At 36.5% G+C, this 18,093-nt stretch overlaps 1 protein-coding gene across 1 annotated transcript; it reads left to right on the top strand.

Moving 5' to 3' along the window:
- Positions 1-286: 286 nt before the first annotated feature.
- Positions 287-17,670, top strand: LOC308639107 (T-complex protein 11-like X-linked protein 2; the record flags this gene model as incomplete). Its single annotated transcript, XM_081277120.1, has 9 exons — positions 287-413; positions 8,792-8,924; positions 11,916-12,036; positions 12,961-13,181; positions 14,843-14,979; positions 15,237-15,454; positions 15,542-15,723; positions 16,200-16,363; positions 17,438-17,670. The coding sequence occupies 9 exons, from the start codon at positions 287-289 to the stop codon at positions 17,668-17,670; spliced, it is 1,536 nt and encodes a 511-aa protein (XP_081133246.1).
- Positions 17,671-18,093: the final 423 nt, after the last annotated feature.

The raw sequence follows: 18,093 nt of genomic DNA, 5'->3' as shown, positions 1-18,093 counted from the left end.
TCTTTCTGGGGAGGCATTGTCTGTTTCTGGGTCTTGGCTTACCTTCTGCTTGTGAAATGCTGGGTTTTCAGTAAACACAGTCACATTAGTCCCAAATTCCTCTCCTCAAGGCATGTTTGAAGAACCTAAATGTTCCTTTTAGAGGGCCTTGAAGCACTTTTCCCCTCAACTGGGAGCACCAGGGCACACAGTAGCATTTGAAGAGCCCTTTAGCTCCTTGTCCCTGGGTCAGAGCCAGATGTTATATAACTTGCCTCTTTTCTTCCTGATTCTAGATAACATCAAGATGCCAAAAATTGAAAAAGCTGTGCTCCAGAATGACCCTAGTGAAACAGAGAGTGGAGCTCATAAGCCTAAAACACCAGAGCAGAGCCAAGAAGACAATACCTTACATTTAGGTGACCACTTTCTAGGTGGGTCTAGAATAATGTTATCACTTCTTTAGGTGTTTCTTAATAGCAGTTAGGTTTAAGGTATAGGCAACCCACTGCTTATGTGCCTTTAAAGGATATAGAGGGCTTCTGCAACCTTGTATTTTTCTGCCTCATTTTCCTGCTAGTCCTTTTTTAAATTATTCTTTTCCTTGTCTTTTTATTCCTTCTATCTTTATGGATAGGATTTAGGCCTATGGTTGGCAAGTAAAATTAAAAGGTTTTGGTTCCAGAGAAAGAGGCCAACAAAGCATCATTATTTGTGTATGATAAGACTTGAGAGTGATGTAGTCAGTTCAAAACATGGTAGATAGCATTAGTATTTTTTTTTTTTTTTGAAGAGGGTAAGTGGTTGATCTGGAACCGAATTGCAATAATCAAAAGTATGTGGTGTTGGGGCTGGGGATGTGGCTCAAGCGGTAACGTGCTCGCCTGGCATGCATGGGGCACTGGGTTTGATCTTCAGCACCACATAAAAATAAAATAAAGATGTTGTGTCCACCAAAAACTGAAAAATAAATATTTAAAAAATTCTCTCTCTCTCTCTCTCTCTCTCAAAACAAAAAAGTATCTGGTGCTGGAATTGTGTTGTATCCTTTTCTAGGAGTGCTTTTTTGACATATAAATTATCACTACTCTGGGTAAAAATTTTTTAGGTGTGTAATAACAGTATTTTCATGTAAATATTGGGATATGAGGTCTTTTATACCTTATGTTAGGCATTTGAGGTTTTGGTTTGATAGTCCACCCTCACAAGAACTCAAATTGTAATCCTTTAATAACCTCTGTGAAAATCACTGAACATTAATCAGCAGACCTGTCCAAAGGTAACAACTTGATCTAAACTCTTGAAGATTGAAATGAAGAAAAATAAGAGTTGGAGGCCATGATGCTATTGTATTGAAATATATGTTTCTTTGGTGGGCACTTAAGGTTTCTGCTATTAAACAGAATAATGGAATAGCATAATTCTTATTTCATAGTGCCTCTTAAATATCTAAATATATTGATTAGATGGTATATTTTAACACATGTAGCTATTTAATTGTTAGGGTAAAAAGGAAATGTGAGTGAGACTTGTGTTGAAAAATTTTTGTTTTTCCTTGTATCAGGGATTGAACCCAGGGGTTCACATCCACAGTCTTTTTTATTTTTTTATCTTGCTAAGTTGCTCAGGACCTCACCACGTTGCTGAGGCTGGCCTTGAACTTTTAATCCTCCTGCCTCAGCCTCCCAAGTTTGTAGGATTACAGGCATGTGCTACCAAGCCTGGCTAAAGACTATTTTTGAATGAAAAATAAATGAACATAAGCAGACCATATTGGAGGCATTTTAGGATTCTTATATGTGAGTTTTATTATATCTTGGAGAAAAACAGTTCTCTCTGAACAAATTATGAATCTACATTGAAAGTGAATGAGAAAATAGTTTTATTGCATGTTTATTTTATATACCAAGTAATAATTTTAACTACTGAATGTGCTTGCTGTATATTACTGCTGTAAGTAGTTTGTATAATAAACTTAGAACCTTTGCCTCCCTAATTTCAAACTGGTCTGTGGCATAATTGCTACCATTATTGATGAAATAAGACAATAAAGATGATATAATGAATTTTAAAAATAAAGTTGATTTAAGTCTATTTTAAGACTGATTTTATTTGTGCTTTTGGGGGTACCGAAGATACATTATATGAAATGATTTTTTTTTGATGGTAGGGTGTGGTATTTTTTTTCATTGTAGGCAGACACAATACCTTTATTTTATTTTTATGTGGTGCTAAGGATTGAACCCAGTGCCTCCCATGCACCAGGCAAGCACTCTACCACTAAGCCACAACCCCAGCCCTGTCCTTATTCTTTTTTTTTTTTAAAGAGAGAGTGGGGCAGAGAGATAGAGAATTTTTTAAATATTTATTTATTTTTTCTTAGTTCTCAGCGGGCACAACATCTTTGTTGGTATGTGGTGCTGAGGATCGAACCCGGGCTGCACGCACGCCAGGCGAGCGCGCTACTGCTTGAGCCACATCCCCAGCCCCTGTCCTTATTCTTAATATATATTTTTCTAGATATTTAGATAAACTATGGTTGATAATCTATAAAATAATTAGCACATGTCTAATTGTTTAGTTAATATATATTTGTCTAATTGTTTTTCTTCAACAGAAAACCCATAATTTATACATTTTATATGTACATTTATCTGATACTCTGCCTTTTAGTTAGATATTTGAGATAAATATAATTTGCTATAAATTTGCTTTTAAGTAAAAATACAATCTTCAAGTAGTTTCTAATTCTCAAGTTATTGTACAAACTTATAAGATGATAAACAAATATAATTCTGTCTACAGAAATATCCAAAGATTTTAACTATTTTCATTGATATTTCTTATCAAAGTACAATAATTTGTTTATAAATAAATCATCTTTGAGTAAAATTAAGGTCTTTATATTCTAAATTTTAATGATAAACATATTTTTAAATAGAAAAATATTTATATTATCTAACCAGATGATATAAAAATTAAAACAATTAAAAAAGAGATTTATATGTACCAGACTAACTATAAAAATTTTAAATGATTAATTCAAGGATATTTCAGACTATTTTCTAATTTGACTATACTGATGGGAGCTAAGATTTTGTCCATATTTTGCATGATAAAAACCTATTAAAATGTTAAGTTTATTTCTTTTAAAAAAGGTCTTTATTGCCTAATGATTCTTGCTATTTAAGACAAAGATTAATTTTGGTAAATAAATTTACATCGTTGATTAAACACTAAGTATATTAAACTGCTAACTTAGATCCCAATTCTGACAATTATTCTTGGAGACTAAATTTTATTGATTCAAAGACACTGTTAATTCTTATATTTTGTTTGTTAGATAATTATATGAATTTGGAAAAAACATTTTATTAGGACTGAGTTTCTCCAAATTAAAGTTGTATGTTACTTTTGAGCAATAAAGGTTACAAACTTTAAAAAATTCATTGATATTATATAACTTCTCTAGCTGGGCCTATTGTCTATAAAAAATACAGTAAAATTTATATACTGCTCCCTACACTGGAAATAACCTTAATCATATTTTTTAAAGACAATTGAGAGATACCTATTTAAAGAAATAATATTCTAAAATATAAAAATATTTAGAGACCTTCTCTCAAAGAGATTGAGAGTTATTTCTAAATTGTTAGGATAAATCCACTTATCTATATTGAGAAATTATAATAATCAATAAAAGGTTAATCTATTCTTATTTAAATATTTGTACTATAATTTATAACTCAAACGGACGATACTATGACTTATACCAAGCCTTTACTCAATTTTATTAAATAAAAAAGGGGAATACAGGACCCCAGGGAGACACACTAGATTTTATAAAATATTTTTAATATTTTAAATTTTTTTCTTAAAATTATAATATTGAGAGTCTTAATGTTACTGAACACGATTCAGTAAATTAAATCAGATATCAAAGGAAAGTTTAAACCAGTCATTATGATCATGACTGAGAAACCTGGCACAGGAAGGTAAGCTTTCAGCTACAGAGTTTATAGCCATGCAGCTTCACAAGCTTGTCAGGTAAGTAAAAATTATAAAAAGACTTGTATGGACCCATTTCCCAGGTCTACCTTTAATGTGTCTTGCAGTGTAGACTGGAAATTCCACCCATGAAACTAGATTAATTGTCCTGACTGTAATGGTCAGTTATACCTATATATTGATTCTATGGTAAACAGACTGTCTGGAAGTATCTTTTGAAAAAAAGACAGTGTTGGAATAATGGATTATTCCGCATCTGTATGGATGGCGGCTGTGGACAGATGTAAGTAACACCAACTAAGAGCCAGTTCTCTATGAGGGATCATGCCCTGAGTCTTAGCACTGCTCTCCTCTTCATCTACCCGTGTCTCAGCTTTGTCACTATATTACTATTTGTCTGTCTATGGCCTTTCTCCTTCCTTCCTGAAGGCAGCCCCACCAGCCCAATGCTGTGAGCTGGGCCCTCCATGGAGAAGAAACCTGAGTTTGCTGATCCTAGGGTAAATGCTGGCGTGGAGGCCATGGGGGCATTATCTATCAAGGAGACAGAGCCCTCTTGGGGACAATGCCATGCACACTCCACATCACCCTGTTTGGCTCCAGAGGATGGCTGGTTAGTCAAAGATGGGTAAGATTCCTCAAGGGAGGAACAGCCTTTTTGGTCACAGAGGGGCCATCAGGAGAAAACTTGGGGGCCAACAGAGGTGAGGCACAGAATCTCACTCCCTCACCTGTGCAAAGGCCTAATTCTTCACCCCTTATGAGATAGGTCTCCTTCCCCCCTGGCTGCTTTGCTCCCCACGTCCAGCTCAGATTGGAACCCAAGTGACAGACAGAAACCTAGTCAACAGTGACTGCCTGCTTACTACAGCAGGAAACAACTGCAGCTACAGGAAAAGGCCAAGTCTGGATGTTTCCCTTTTTTTCTATGCTTTTCCCTTTTCCTTTCTTCTCTCATCATGGTTCTCCTTTGGCAACAAATTTAATATAAGGGGAGGAAATGTTGGAATAACTTTCTGTTACAACTGGCAGCTATGAACAGCTTGGAGTGCTTGAGGAATCCACATTCCTTCAGGCCTGACAGGAACACCTTGCAGGATGGGGTGCTCTGCTCTAGCGAGACATCAATGAAACCACATGCTCAGCACTTGTGGTTAGCATTGCCAAACTACCCTGACTCAGTAAGCCCCTTCCCTTAGGGACAAAGACCCTTCCAGATTGCTTTCCACCATGACAACAATATTTTAGAGTTTCCTCATAGTGCAGTTACATTAGGCAGAAGATGATTGGTTTATGGATATTATCTTGCTTATGTACGATTGACCGGCACACCCCACTCGAACCCTGTAACAGTTGTGTGCATTCCAAAAGTAAACTACTGGATGTTGATTTGAGATTTGTCACCAGCCAGTTCTCACCAGCTCCCGGAATCTATGTGTTGATTCCATGTCTCTACCCCCCCCCCACCCTGTGACTGAGGTAGCCGAACAACTTATTGACCACACAAGTAACAAAAACATATGCAAGACAGCAGATGAGAAACCAAAGCAAGCCAATTATACTGAACTTTAGTGATTAAGAGTACATTTACCTATATGGACAATTGTTGGACAGATTATTAAAATAAATTTTTCTAAGAGCATTTACATTACCGACAGACCTAATTAACTCTTTAAATGTGAGAATTAAAAAAAAAGGATGATAAATATCCTGTAGCCTGTAAGAATACAACTTATTGTATCATTAGTTATAGCCAGCTAATATTTCAGAGCTATAATATGCTGAAGTTAATATTCAGGCTTTAAAACAGGTGCATGTCAATTAAGCAGACCCAAGCAAGCTTCTGGTCTCATAATCCCTGAAGTGACTACTTTAAATATTATTCCTTGTTTATTCAATTGCAGCCTTTGTGGCTATGTCTTAAAACTTACAATGTATGGATTTTCTTAATGTTTGATTTAAATTACTTCCAAGATCCTTCATGGTCAGATAAGTACTGATGGATGGATGAAAACTAAGTAATAATGCTCTAAAAGGCAATGTAATAAATAATGTGAATGAGACCTTTGCTCTGTGGTTTATGGAGAGGCCTAAATGCCATGCCAATGAGAATGTCTGTTACTATGGCCAAACACAATGCCTCCCAATAAAATTGAGAAAAGATTAAGAATCTTCTGATGAGTGTTTGGTGAAGTAATAATAATAACCTGGATCTTCCAATTTAATTGTGTTATGAAGATGATATGTTTTCTACTAATTCCTATTTTGTTTCAATAGCAGATTGTGATGACCTCGGACCAAGAGTCAAGTGACTAAAAGATAAAATTTCCCAGTTACAATTTTTTTATATATATTAAGAAAGGGGGAATATGTGGGAGACCAACCTTGCAAGTGACTGAGTCACACTCCCCGGTTGGGTGCTGAGGCGCTCAGTCACAGAAATGTGGCAGAGCTTTCCCGATCCTTCTTGGATTCGAGGGTTGGTGTCTCGTGCAAGGGTGTGCCTTGCTACAGCCCCATGGGTGAAGCTATGCTCACCTGTTCCTTTGTAATATAACCCCTTGCCCTGTTTAGGATAGAATCTTCCATGGAAGTGCCTTGTGTGTGTCCCCTCCTCTTACTGTGCCCTTGGGTGTGGCCTGCCCAGGTGTCAGTCAACCTGCTGACAGTGGACATCATGAAGATAGACTCAGCCCCCTGAAACATGACCCCTTGCCTCATTTGAATAGCTTCTCCTCAATAAAAGGGGTCAGCGCATGCTCTCTCTCTCTCTCTTTCTGCGGACCCTTAAGGTCAGAGGAGCCATCACGGCGACCCCAAATAAAAAGGTATTTGTGTCTCTTGTGTGGTTATTTTGTGCAGCCAAGTTAGCCCAGTTTAACTGGAGTGACCCCTGAGCCTTTTAGTCGTGAACAGAAACCCAGCAGTAGGGTGAATTTTTTAAATTTAAGAGTAATTTTATTGGTGCATATTACCTGTATAGAATAATGGGTTTTATTATGGCATATTTATACAAGCATATATAATATTATTTCATCAGTTTAATTCCTCAGTAACCCTCCTTACCTTCTTCCTGCTGCCTCCTTCTTATCTTTCTCTATACCAATGGTTTCTCTTCTACCTTTATGATGTCCTTTTATACCCTGTAGTAATCACATATGAGGGAAAATATGCAATACTTGTGTTTCTGAGTCTGGACTATTTGGCTTAACATAATGATCTCCAGTTACATCCATTTTCCTATAAATGACACAATTTTGTTCTTTATGGGTATATAATACTCCATTTTGTATATATAGCATATTTTTCTTCATCCATCATCTATTGGCATACACACCTAGGCTATTGTGACTCATGCTGAAATAAACATGGGTATGCAAGCATCTGAAAGTATGCTGACTTTCAGATAAACACTGAGAAGTGGCAGCTAGATCATATCACTAAGCTACAGTCCCAGCCCTATTTTTAGATTTTGAGAGGCTTCAATAATGATTTTCTTATTGGCTGTACTGATTTACATTTTCACCAACAGTGTCTAGAGTTCTTTTCCCTTTCATATCCTTCCCGCATTTATTGTTATTTGTAGTTTTTTTTTTTTTGAGAGAGAGAGAGAGAGAGAGAGAGAGAGAGAGAGAGAGAGAGAGAGAGAATTTTTTAAATATTTATTTTTCGGTGAACACAACATTTTTATTTTATTTTTATGTGGTGCTGAGGATCAAACCCAGTGCCCCAAGCATGCCAGGCGAGCGCATTACCACTTGAGCCACATCCCCAGCCCTGCTATTTGTATTTTTGATGATTGCTGTCTGACAGAAACAAGATGAAATCTCAGTAAAGTTTGGATTTGGATTTCCTCAATGGCTAAGGAAGAACACTTTTTTTCATACAATTTTTGGACATTTTTACTTCTTCTTTTGAGAAGTATGTCTGGATCATTTGACCATTTATTGAATGTGTTGAGTTTTGAAAGTTCTTTATCTATTCTGGTTATTAGTCACCTGTCAGAATAGTAGCTGTAGGCTCTGTCTTTATTCTGTTAGTTGTTTCCTTTGCCCTGCAGAAGATCTTTATTCCTTGCTACTACTACCCGAACTAAAGGAGTCCTGTTCAGGAAATTGTTGCCTGTGCTTTTATATTGACGTGTTTCCTTATAGAAATTGCAGAGTTTCTTATCTTATACTTTAGGTTTTTTCATCCATTTTGAATTGAATTTTGTACAGGGTGGGAGATGGGGAAGGATGAGTTTTTCTTTTGTCTGAATGTCTATATGTGGGAAAATAAAATGAACAAGTCTTATTTATTTATTTTAGAAATTTTATTGGTCTGCTGAATCTTCAGATTTGAAATTACTATTTTAAAAGCTTTAGAACAATCAAATAAGACCTATGGTATTATTTATAGGGAGACTTTAACTGTCATCTTGTAGGTAGTTTCAGAGTTATGAAATGGATAGTGGGAACACAGTACATTTTATAGAGATGTTTATTTTACAAGCAACAATGTATTCATTATTCCTTTGCTATATTTTGCTTATTTTGATGTTTCAAGTAGAAGGTTTTGAAAGCAGTTTCACTTTCTGTTTTTCATAATAAACTAACATCTTCTCATGCCTGATTTCTCTGAGTTTTCAGTGCTGTTGAAAGGCAGAATTCAGAAAGCCCCCAATACTGAAATGATTGAGTGAATCTGTGTTGATGAATCTAAATTTGAAGGCTTTTCTTACTTATCTTAATGGATCTCTGAATAAAATAGAAATTCTATTTTGTATGGGTTCCCTTTTGATGATTGTTGTGCTTTTTTCTAGAGAGTCAACCAGAAGCACTTTCTATCACTCCTCTTACGGAGAGAGTTAATGTAGTTTCCAACCTGAGCATTGCTCATAAAATCATGGTGAACAAAGATTTATATGTGGAAGAGAAAGATTTACCTCCAAACAGGTACAGACTATTCTAATTTTTCTGTTTCATATTTTCTGGTACAGGTACATACCGCAATGGCTTTTTGAACATTTTTGAAGTATTTTATGAATAACTTTAATGTTTGATTATGTCTTGAGTAGTATCAACAAATGAAACAGCAGATCAATCAGTATTATTATTAGTTAAAAAGGGCCAAAGTAGAAAAAAAAAATATATATATATCTTTATTTTATTTTTATGTGTTGCTAAGGATTGAACCCAGTGCCTCATGCATGCCAGGTGAACACTCTACCACTGGGCCAAAACCCTAGCCCAGCATATTATATTTGATTAAGGAATAAATCAGTGCTGATTACTGTCAAAATGTTCATTCCAGGCTCTCAGTTAATAATGAAATATAGAATGAATTTCAGATCTTTTTAGACAGAATGGGAAGGCATAGTTTGTAGATTAAACAAGTACAGATGAATAATCATTTTTATTTTTTAATTGTAGTTGGACACAACACTTTTGTTTTATTTATTTATTTTTATGTGGTGCTGAGGATCGAACCCAGGACCTCACACGCACTAGGCAAGCGCTCTATCACTGAGCCACAACCCCAGCCCTGAATAATCATTTTTCTAATAGTGGTATTCAGTACTCTTAATGTGATAAGAGATTTTACGGATCATTTCTCCTTCATAATTGACTTACTAAAGATATTAGTGAATCAGATTCAGAACCCAATTGATAAATAATACCCTTCTTAAATTAGGCTTTGGGGCTGGGGATGTGGCTCATGGTGGTAGATTGCTTGCCTGGCATAGTGAAGCCCTTGGTTCAATTCTCAGCACCAAAAAATAAAATAAAGTTAAAATAATAAAATAAAATAAACTTAGGCTTTGTTTTTGTTTCTTTTAAGTATGTTGATATTTCAGTGCATGAATAAGAGTCATTCAGCAAGTATGAATTGAATGCTTCTAATGGATTATTAATAGTTAAATGGTTAGATTCTTCATAAGAATCTGTATTCTATAACACTTATAATTTACCACTTTAAATGCTTCTGTTATATTGCTACTTTAGTGAGTCTGTTAATGAAGCACCTTGGTCTGACAGTGGTTCTTTTTATCTTCACACATCTTAGATTTGTCTTGCCTGTCGCCAGCAGTGACCCAGGCCAAGCAATTTCCCTAAAATAAGTTTTCGCCAAAACACGGGTCTCCTAGCATCATCTTCATTGAATTCATTTGGAGTTTGATTTAGACTAGTACAAAAAGCAAAACCAGAAGAGTGGAGATTTGTTAAAGTAGTCAGGGACTGTGGTGGTAATGAGGTGTCAATAAATGAAGCAGGTGGAATAATATTATCCATAGCTTGAATTTCATTACTTTATTACTAACAGCCTTCTTCAAGTGTAGTAATGCACAAAGTATACTAGAAAAAAGGCTGAAATAGAGTTTGGGGTCATCTATTATCTATAGATATTGACAACTAGTTTCACTTTGGGCTTATAAAACAATACTAATTACAATGATAGACTCTTCATATTCTTTTTTGTTGTTTTTTTTTTTAAAAATAGTATGTGTTCTTTACAGCTATACATGACGGTAGAATCTATTTTGATAATTTGTACAATAATATGCTCTTAAGGGCCTGCATTGTCATACATTCATTCAACAAACATTAAATACTTATTAGGTGGAAGGCAGTTTTTGATGGGTGAAATGGTGTCTTTGCCATCAAGAAGCTTCTCTAGGGGAGACAATCAATTAGTTGTTGTGTAGAGTGATAAATTCTCTCATATCTAGTGTATGGAGTTTTATGTTAGTGCTTAGCTGCCTGGAGAATGTCAAAGAACACTTTCCTGAAAAAGTAATATTTGAGTTTAATTTTGGAGTATGAATAGACACTCTTTAGATGGTCTAGGGAGAAGGATTCTTAAAAGAGAAAGAGGCTCTTCAGAGGCATAGAATGGTAGAAAACAATTATGCATTCATTGTAATAGAATGTTACTGTTGGAGGCACAAAATTAGAAGAGGTGGCAGAATAGGATTATGAAGGATCTTAGAGACCATGTGTCCAGCTGGTGGTAGGGAGCTCCTGAAAGACTTTAAAGGACCATGACATCATGGTCAGATTTGTATCTGAAGAAAATTAATGAGTTTGGCAAGTATATGTGGCATTATGGTAGGGGTAAGACCATGTGGGGCAGGGTAGCCATATAGGAGACTCTTGCAATAGTCCAGGTAGGAGATTGTAGTAGGTGGGGATGGATTCCAGAGACAGGTAAAGAGCAGCATCTATGGAATTTGGTAACTAATTGGGTAAAAGGGATGAGGAGAAAGGAATTAAGAAGGACTCTGGTATATACCAGACAGATAATAGTTGATGGCTTCTCACAAATTATATTGGTGTGTTAAAGGATGAACTCTGACATTTTTTCCATTCATTTTTGTATTGTTTGTATTTTTAAAATAAAAACCCATTACTTTTTACTTAAAAAGTAATTTTTTAGGGAAAAAAGGCTAAGCTTTCTGGTTTGCAGGACCAAATACAAATAAAGAATAGTTTTGAAGCAGGAAAATAATGAGCTCCTTTTTGGACTTGATGAAGTGCTTGAAAGAGCTTTCAGTGTCATAAAGAAGGAAAACCTTTCCCCATATTTCAGGCCTAAAAGAAAAAGATCATCTAGTTCAAACGTATAAGTATATGGAAATAGAAACAGCTCTCATATAGTTAGATGCAGGACTAGGGTCAGAACTCAGGGTCTAAGCCTCTAGTTCATAGTTCTTCCTACTGCAGGAAGAGAGTGTCTCTGGAACCACGAGGTGCCCTTGTGAGAGGATTTGGCCCATGCATTTGAGACTAACTTAAGTTTATTCAACCCTTCTCAAATCTAAACATAGTTCCTCCTTGTCTATTGATTTAATGATTTTTTATGATTTTAAATGTTGTTTGGGAAATTCTTATCCTATTTTATTTTTCTAAGTAAAGTGGAATTTGAACATTTAACCTTCTTAACAGTCTGGAAAGCAGGTTTGTGGAGACAATGTACAATGCTTTTTGGGAACATCTACATGAGCAGTTATCAAGTACTCCTCCTGACTTCTCTTGTGCCCTTGAACTTCTGAAAAAAGTTAAGGAGGTAAGTAATCAACTTCCATCCATCAGGTTTTTTTGTTGTTATTTTTGCATTTTGTTTATTTGCTTGTTTGTTTGTACTGCAGTTTGAACCCAAGAGTAGCTTTACCACTGCACTATATCCTCAGTCCATTTTATTTTTCATTCTTAGTGTTTTGCTAAATTTCTCAGGCTGGCTTTACAATCCTCCTGTCTCAGCCTTCCCAGTATCTGGGATTATAGGTGTGCACCACTGTGTGTGGTTCCTTCCTTTAGATGACTTGAAGTTCCTGGGTATCCTAGACCCTTAGATTGTTAATGGCTATTAATATCCTAAGCAGCATACTTTCTGAACATGGGTAGAATAGAGTGGTTTCTATTTTATTTGTATGAGATGATTATGAACAGTTAGATATTAGTATAAAAACATCATATATTTTCAATTAAATAAATTTTTACTGAACTCTTACTATGTTTTATGTGCTTCAGAAACACAGAGATGAGTAAGAATACCTTTGTTCACAGGGAACTTGTACTTTTGAGTCAAAAGGCTATTTGAAGTGAACCTTAAAGGATCCTTTGGTTATTCCATCCTTGCGTTTTGGAGTAAAACAACCTAAAATGTCATTATCCTTTATTAAGAATACTTTGTTGTGGTGTGAATTTTGTATTTCTCATATCCTGCACTTTATTTTTATCACACCCTTACTTTTGTTCCTATCTTTATCTCATTCTGCCTTGAAAATAATAACTGCTACTATAAATAACCCAATGAAGCCTGCATTGTAATTGCACCCTAAACAGAGGGAAACAATACTAAGAAATTTAGAGATCCACATTCCTGACCCCCTAAAAATATGGTCAGACATTTGGTCTAAAAGCTTTGTTCACTAAAGAAAGTTCATGATTTTAAAGAGAATTTGTTTCTTTGATTTCCTTTTCTGGGCAGATCTTGCTATCACTGCTATTACCACGCCAGAATCGTTTAAGAAATGAGATTGAAAAAGCTCTGGACATGGATCTCCTCAAACAGGAAACAGAGCATGGAGCCCTGAATGTTTATCATTTCTCCAAATTTATTCTTGATTTGATGAGCCTGCTATGTGCACCAGTTCGAGATGAAGCAGTGCAGAATCTAAAGAGCATAACAGATCCAGTACAATTGCTTAGGTGAGAATCTAGACATGCTGTCTCAGTCTGTTTTCTATAACTATTATGTGTAATACCACAGACTGGATAATTTACAAAGAAAATAATTTTATTTTGCCTCATGCTTGGAGGCCCAATGCTAATAAGCCCCATATGTTGATAGCCTTGTTGCCAGCACAGACCAAAGGTGGTATAGGTATCACATTGTGAGTGAGAGATTATGTGTCCTAGCCTCTCTTTTTCCTTTTTTTTTTTTTTTGGAGGGGGAGCTGGGTACTGGGATTGAACTCTGGGGCATATTCCCAGCCCTATTTTGTATTTTTTTTAGAAGCAAAGTCTTACTGAGTTGCTTAGTGTAAGGCTGTTTTATTTTCACAATCCACCTGCCTCAGCCTCACAAGCTACTGAGATTACAGGTGTGTGCCATCACGCCTGGTTCTTTTTTCTTATGAAACCACTAATATTAATTTATGGGGTTTTCACTCTGATAACCTTATATAATCCTAATCACCTCCCAAAGGCCTCACCTATAAACACCATAGTTGGATTGTTTCCACCCTCTTAATACCTCATAATGGTATTAAAATTTCACATGAGTTTTAGAGGAGGCAAACCATATTCAAATCATAGCATGTACTGTTCCTGAAATCTAGTCTAGATATCATGCCAGAGAACTATAAGCCAGTTTAGCTCTTCTGTCCTGAAGACCTGACTAACATCTCTTTTCTTCCTGGACTGTTCAATTTTATTTTACAATGATAATCTCTTATGGTTCCTTTCATAATCTTTACAACATTTAAGGCCCCATTTATGACATGACAACTTAATGTGATACTGTTAAAACATTAAAGTACAGTAATTATTATATCTATAGATTTCAAACCACTCTTTCCCAGATGTTCTCCTGTTTGTCTAACCCAAATTCTATGAGGGAACAGGAATGAAGGTTATTCTTGTTTCTTAGACAGAAGAACCCAAACCTAGAAAAGCAAAATGATTTGCCCACTGGGTTAGAAATTTAACAACCTACATTCCAAATATCCACATATAGTTGTTAGCATTTTGGTGATATTCTTCCTCCCTTTTTCTAAAGTGATGGTGTAGCTACAGTGCAATGAATTCAGGCTGGTAGCTAAGAGGTCAAATATATCTGTTCTTATCTCTGCCACCAATTCAGTTTGTGGCCTCAGGTCCCTGGCCAGTGCCTTTGTGTCTTAGTCTGTTGTATGTTGCTATAATAGAATATCTGAGGATGGGTAATTTATAAATAAAAGAGATTTATTTCTTACAGTACTTGAGGCTAGAAAGTCTACAAGTGAGGGACTGCATCAGTTGATGGTAGAAGACATCAAATGGCCGGAGAGAACTGGAGATCAAACTCAGAGCCTCAACCCTTTGTATAATCAGTATTAATCCTTTCATGAGGGTGAAGCCCTCATAAGCAAATCACCTTCCAGTAGGCTCCATTTCCAACATTGTTGCATGGGGTATTAAGTTTTCAACACAGGCTTTTTTGGGGATACACTCAAACCATACCAAATTATAAACTGTAATAGGACCATTGTCTTAAAGGCTTCACCTAACTCTAAGTATTATGACTATATGATTCTTTGTTTGAGTCCCACCTCTCCACACTAGAATTTCTTTTCATGGTATAAATATTCTGTTTCTCCCTATGACAGGGGCATCTTCCATGTTCTGGGCCTGATGAAGATGGACATGGTAAACTACACTATACAGAGCCTTCGACCCTACATCCAGGAACATTCGGTCCAGTATGAACGAGCTAAATTTCAGGAACTCCTTGATAAACAGCCCAGTATGTTAAAAATTTAAGAGCAGGAGTGAGGAAAATTTGACACTGGGCTTGCTTTCTTACAGTGATTTTCTGTTCTTATCTTTTGCTTTGTTTTTTTAAATAGAAAATTTCTTCCTTAGGGAAGAAGTAGGGATAAAGATATTTCTCTAAATCAGAAAAACCTACAAAATCACTTCTTTATTCACCAAGACTATATTTCAAAATCTTAATCTTCAAGCCTTGGAGTTTGAAATTATATATTCCCTTCTCTTTCATAGATCTTCTCAATTATACCACAAAATGGCTAACCAAAGCAGCCATAGACCTCACTACACCATTTCCAAGTTCTGACTCTCCCAGCTTCTCCTCCAGCATAGAATATTCATCTCCAGATCAGGAACCTAACAACCCAGAGCTTCCCAGTCTCACAATGGTGCTATACCAGGGGTACTTGAACCTCCTTCTCTGGGGTCATGGAAATGAAGAATTCCCTGAGGTAGGAATCTGTGTTGGGTCGTTGTCTTGTTATTTTGTAGTCTCTGCCTCCTTTTACTGACAGCTTGTTTTTATTCTACCTCACCAGACTCTGCTGATGGATAGGATCCAGCTCCGGGAGATGGAGTCCAAATTGCACCGCTTAACTATCCTGGCTTCAGTCTTGTTGGTGGCAAGAAGTTTCTCTGGCAGTGTTTTATTCAGCTCACCTGAATTTGTAGATAAAATAAAATATATAACTAAGGCCCTAACTGAAGAATTTAACTCCAGGTATGTTACATAGATCTTTCTTAAATAGAAAATAATGGGGGCATTTGGGACACAGGTAGACAATATAATATTATTCATTGCAAACCACACAGAGCAAAGGCTTTTGGGGACCATCTCCAAAGATAGTTGGAGTTTTTGATAAGCCATATTGAAACTTGGGATAGGAAACATTTCTTATTGTATTTGCTATTTAATTGGGTACGTTGGAAAATATCCAAGAAAATCTTAATACAGATTTAAAGTTTACAAGACTAAGAATATTGAGTGGATCCAAGAATGGAAACAACCCTTGTTTCCTTTGAAGATAGAGTATGGTATTGTATGTATGAATTAGCTGATATATTGAAGGTAACAACAAAAGTATTTCACCTGCTGGAGGTAGAGAAACAGAATTCTTCCTTGAGTGGCTTAGCTGCTGCTTTCTGGGATTTGCTCTTATGCTAGGGCTGCTCTGTTTTCTATCCTTCATTATCTAGGCCTGAAGAGACTATGCAGAATGTGAGTGAACAGGTATCTGAGGAAATTCATAAAGGTCTAAAGAACATGGGCCTCACTGCTCTGAGTAGTGAAAATACAGCATCTCTTATAGGCCAACTCCAGAACATTGCCAAGAAAGGGAATTGCATTCGTTGCATCATTGGTAAGAGTTCCTGTGATAATGGTGGGGAAGAGTGGTGATAATATGTGGGGTGGATAGGTAAACTTGACTGGGGAATGCAACAACATGATAATTTAGGAAGTATTTTAGCTTTAGCTTTCCTCATCTATTTTTTTTTAAAGAGAGAGATTGAGTGAGGGGGGGGAGAGAATTTTTTTTAATATTTATTTTTCAGTTCTCGGTGGACACATCTTTGTTTGTATGTGGAGCTGAGGATCGAACCCGGGGCCGCACGCATGTCAGGCGAGCGCGCTACCGCTTGAGCCATATCCCCAGCCCTTTCCTCATCTATTATGTGCAGGGTTGAAATGGACTTCTATTATATGAAGAGTGAATATATGGTTTTAGGTTGAATCTACATCCAATTTAACTCAAAGGGGTGATCTATTATCCCACCAACCCTATTAAGTCATCCTGGTAATTCTCTAACTATAGCCCAAGATCTATGTTGGAAAACCCTGTCTCTATCCCATGCTTTAAGCTACCATGTGGGACCCTACTGTCTTCCATGAGATTGATAGTGAGGCTGTAGACAATGTGCAACTGTGGAATGGAAACAATTAACTTGGCCAGTTTGCCCTGAACTGCAATATCTTATCATAGTTTGGTTTCTGTATTATGGTCTGAACTTGCTGCACTGACTTTAACATGGACTTTAACTTTGGAGTTTCAGGTATGATGTCTAGAATCCTTTTGTTAGGTCAAATGTGCACTGTGATCTCACATATAGATATCTAAAGTAATCTTATGAACATACAGAAATTTATTAGTTCACTTTTTTATGGTACTGGGGCTCAAACCCAAGTTCCTGCACATGCTAGGCAAACACTCTACCACTGAGAAAGGCCCTCACTGTGTTTTGATCATGCTTTATCTTTGAAAGCTTGATGGCATTCCCTCTTCAAAACAGAGCTTACAGAAATCTCATTATATGGTTTATGCAAATGAGCAGATAGGTTGGTTAATAACTCAGTTAATTTAAAACTCTGGTGATCAGAGAGTGCATTATAAATTTTCATTCCCCTTTTTATTGTTTTTTTTTTCCCCTGCTCACAGAACAGAGGATCCATTTGTTTCTGAAATGCTGTTTGGTTCGTGGCATGCAGGAGTCTTTGCTAGACTTTCCTGGAGGCCTTCTTTTCATTGAGGGGGAGTTGGCAGAACTGGGTTGGAAGTTTATCACTCTGATGCATCACAATCAGCAGGTATTTAGCCCGTATTATACTGAGATCCTAAATAATGTCATCCTTCCTGCTCAGGCACAAGAAACAGAAGTAGAGCCTATCTAATTGTGCTGGACCCAGCCATGGCAACAGGGACCCAGAAGAGAGGGTTCAGCATGTTCCTGGAATAATATCACCTATGGCCAACAAAGCAGGCAGCTCTCTCCCTTACTACAGCTGCAAGGGTCAAGTATATAAAAACCAATTGGCCCTTAAATACCACCTTCCCTTAATAAATTTATGAGCTGCAAGAAAACCTCAATTCCTTCTGTGAAACATCTGAAGCCAGGTCTTATGTTTTCATTTCCGTACTAGCTAAGATATGGTGGGCCCAAAATTCTCCTTCACTGGCTAATCACTCCTAATATTCTGGTTTGAGCAGGCATTGTAATGTCAGATGCTAGCATTTTTTTTTAGTGGAAAATCATTTCCCTGAGGGCTGTGCAAACTGTAGGATTAACCAGAGTGTGATATAAGGTCTCCTGGAAG

Source organism: Spermophilus citellus, assembly GCF_964194105.1.
Source record: "Spermophilus citellus genome assembly, chromosome: X".
Taxonomy (NCBI): Eukaryota; Metazoa; Chordata; class Mammalia; order Rodentia; family Sciuridae; genus Spermophilus; species Spermophilus citellus.
Note: the sequence above shows the minus strand (reverse complement) of the source record. Positions and strands in the feature narration are given on the sequence as shown.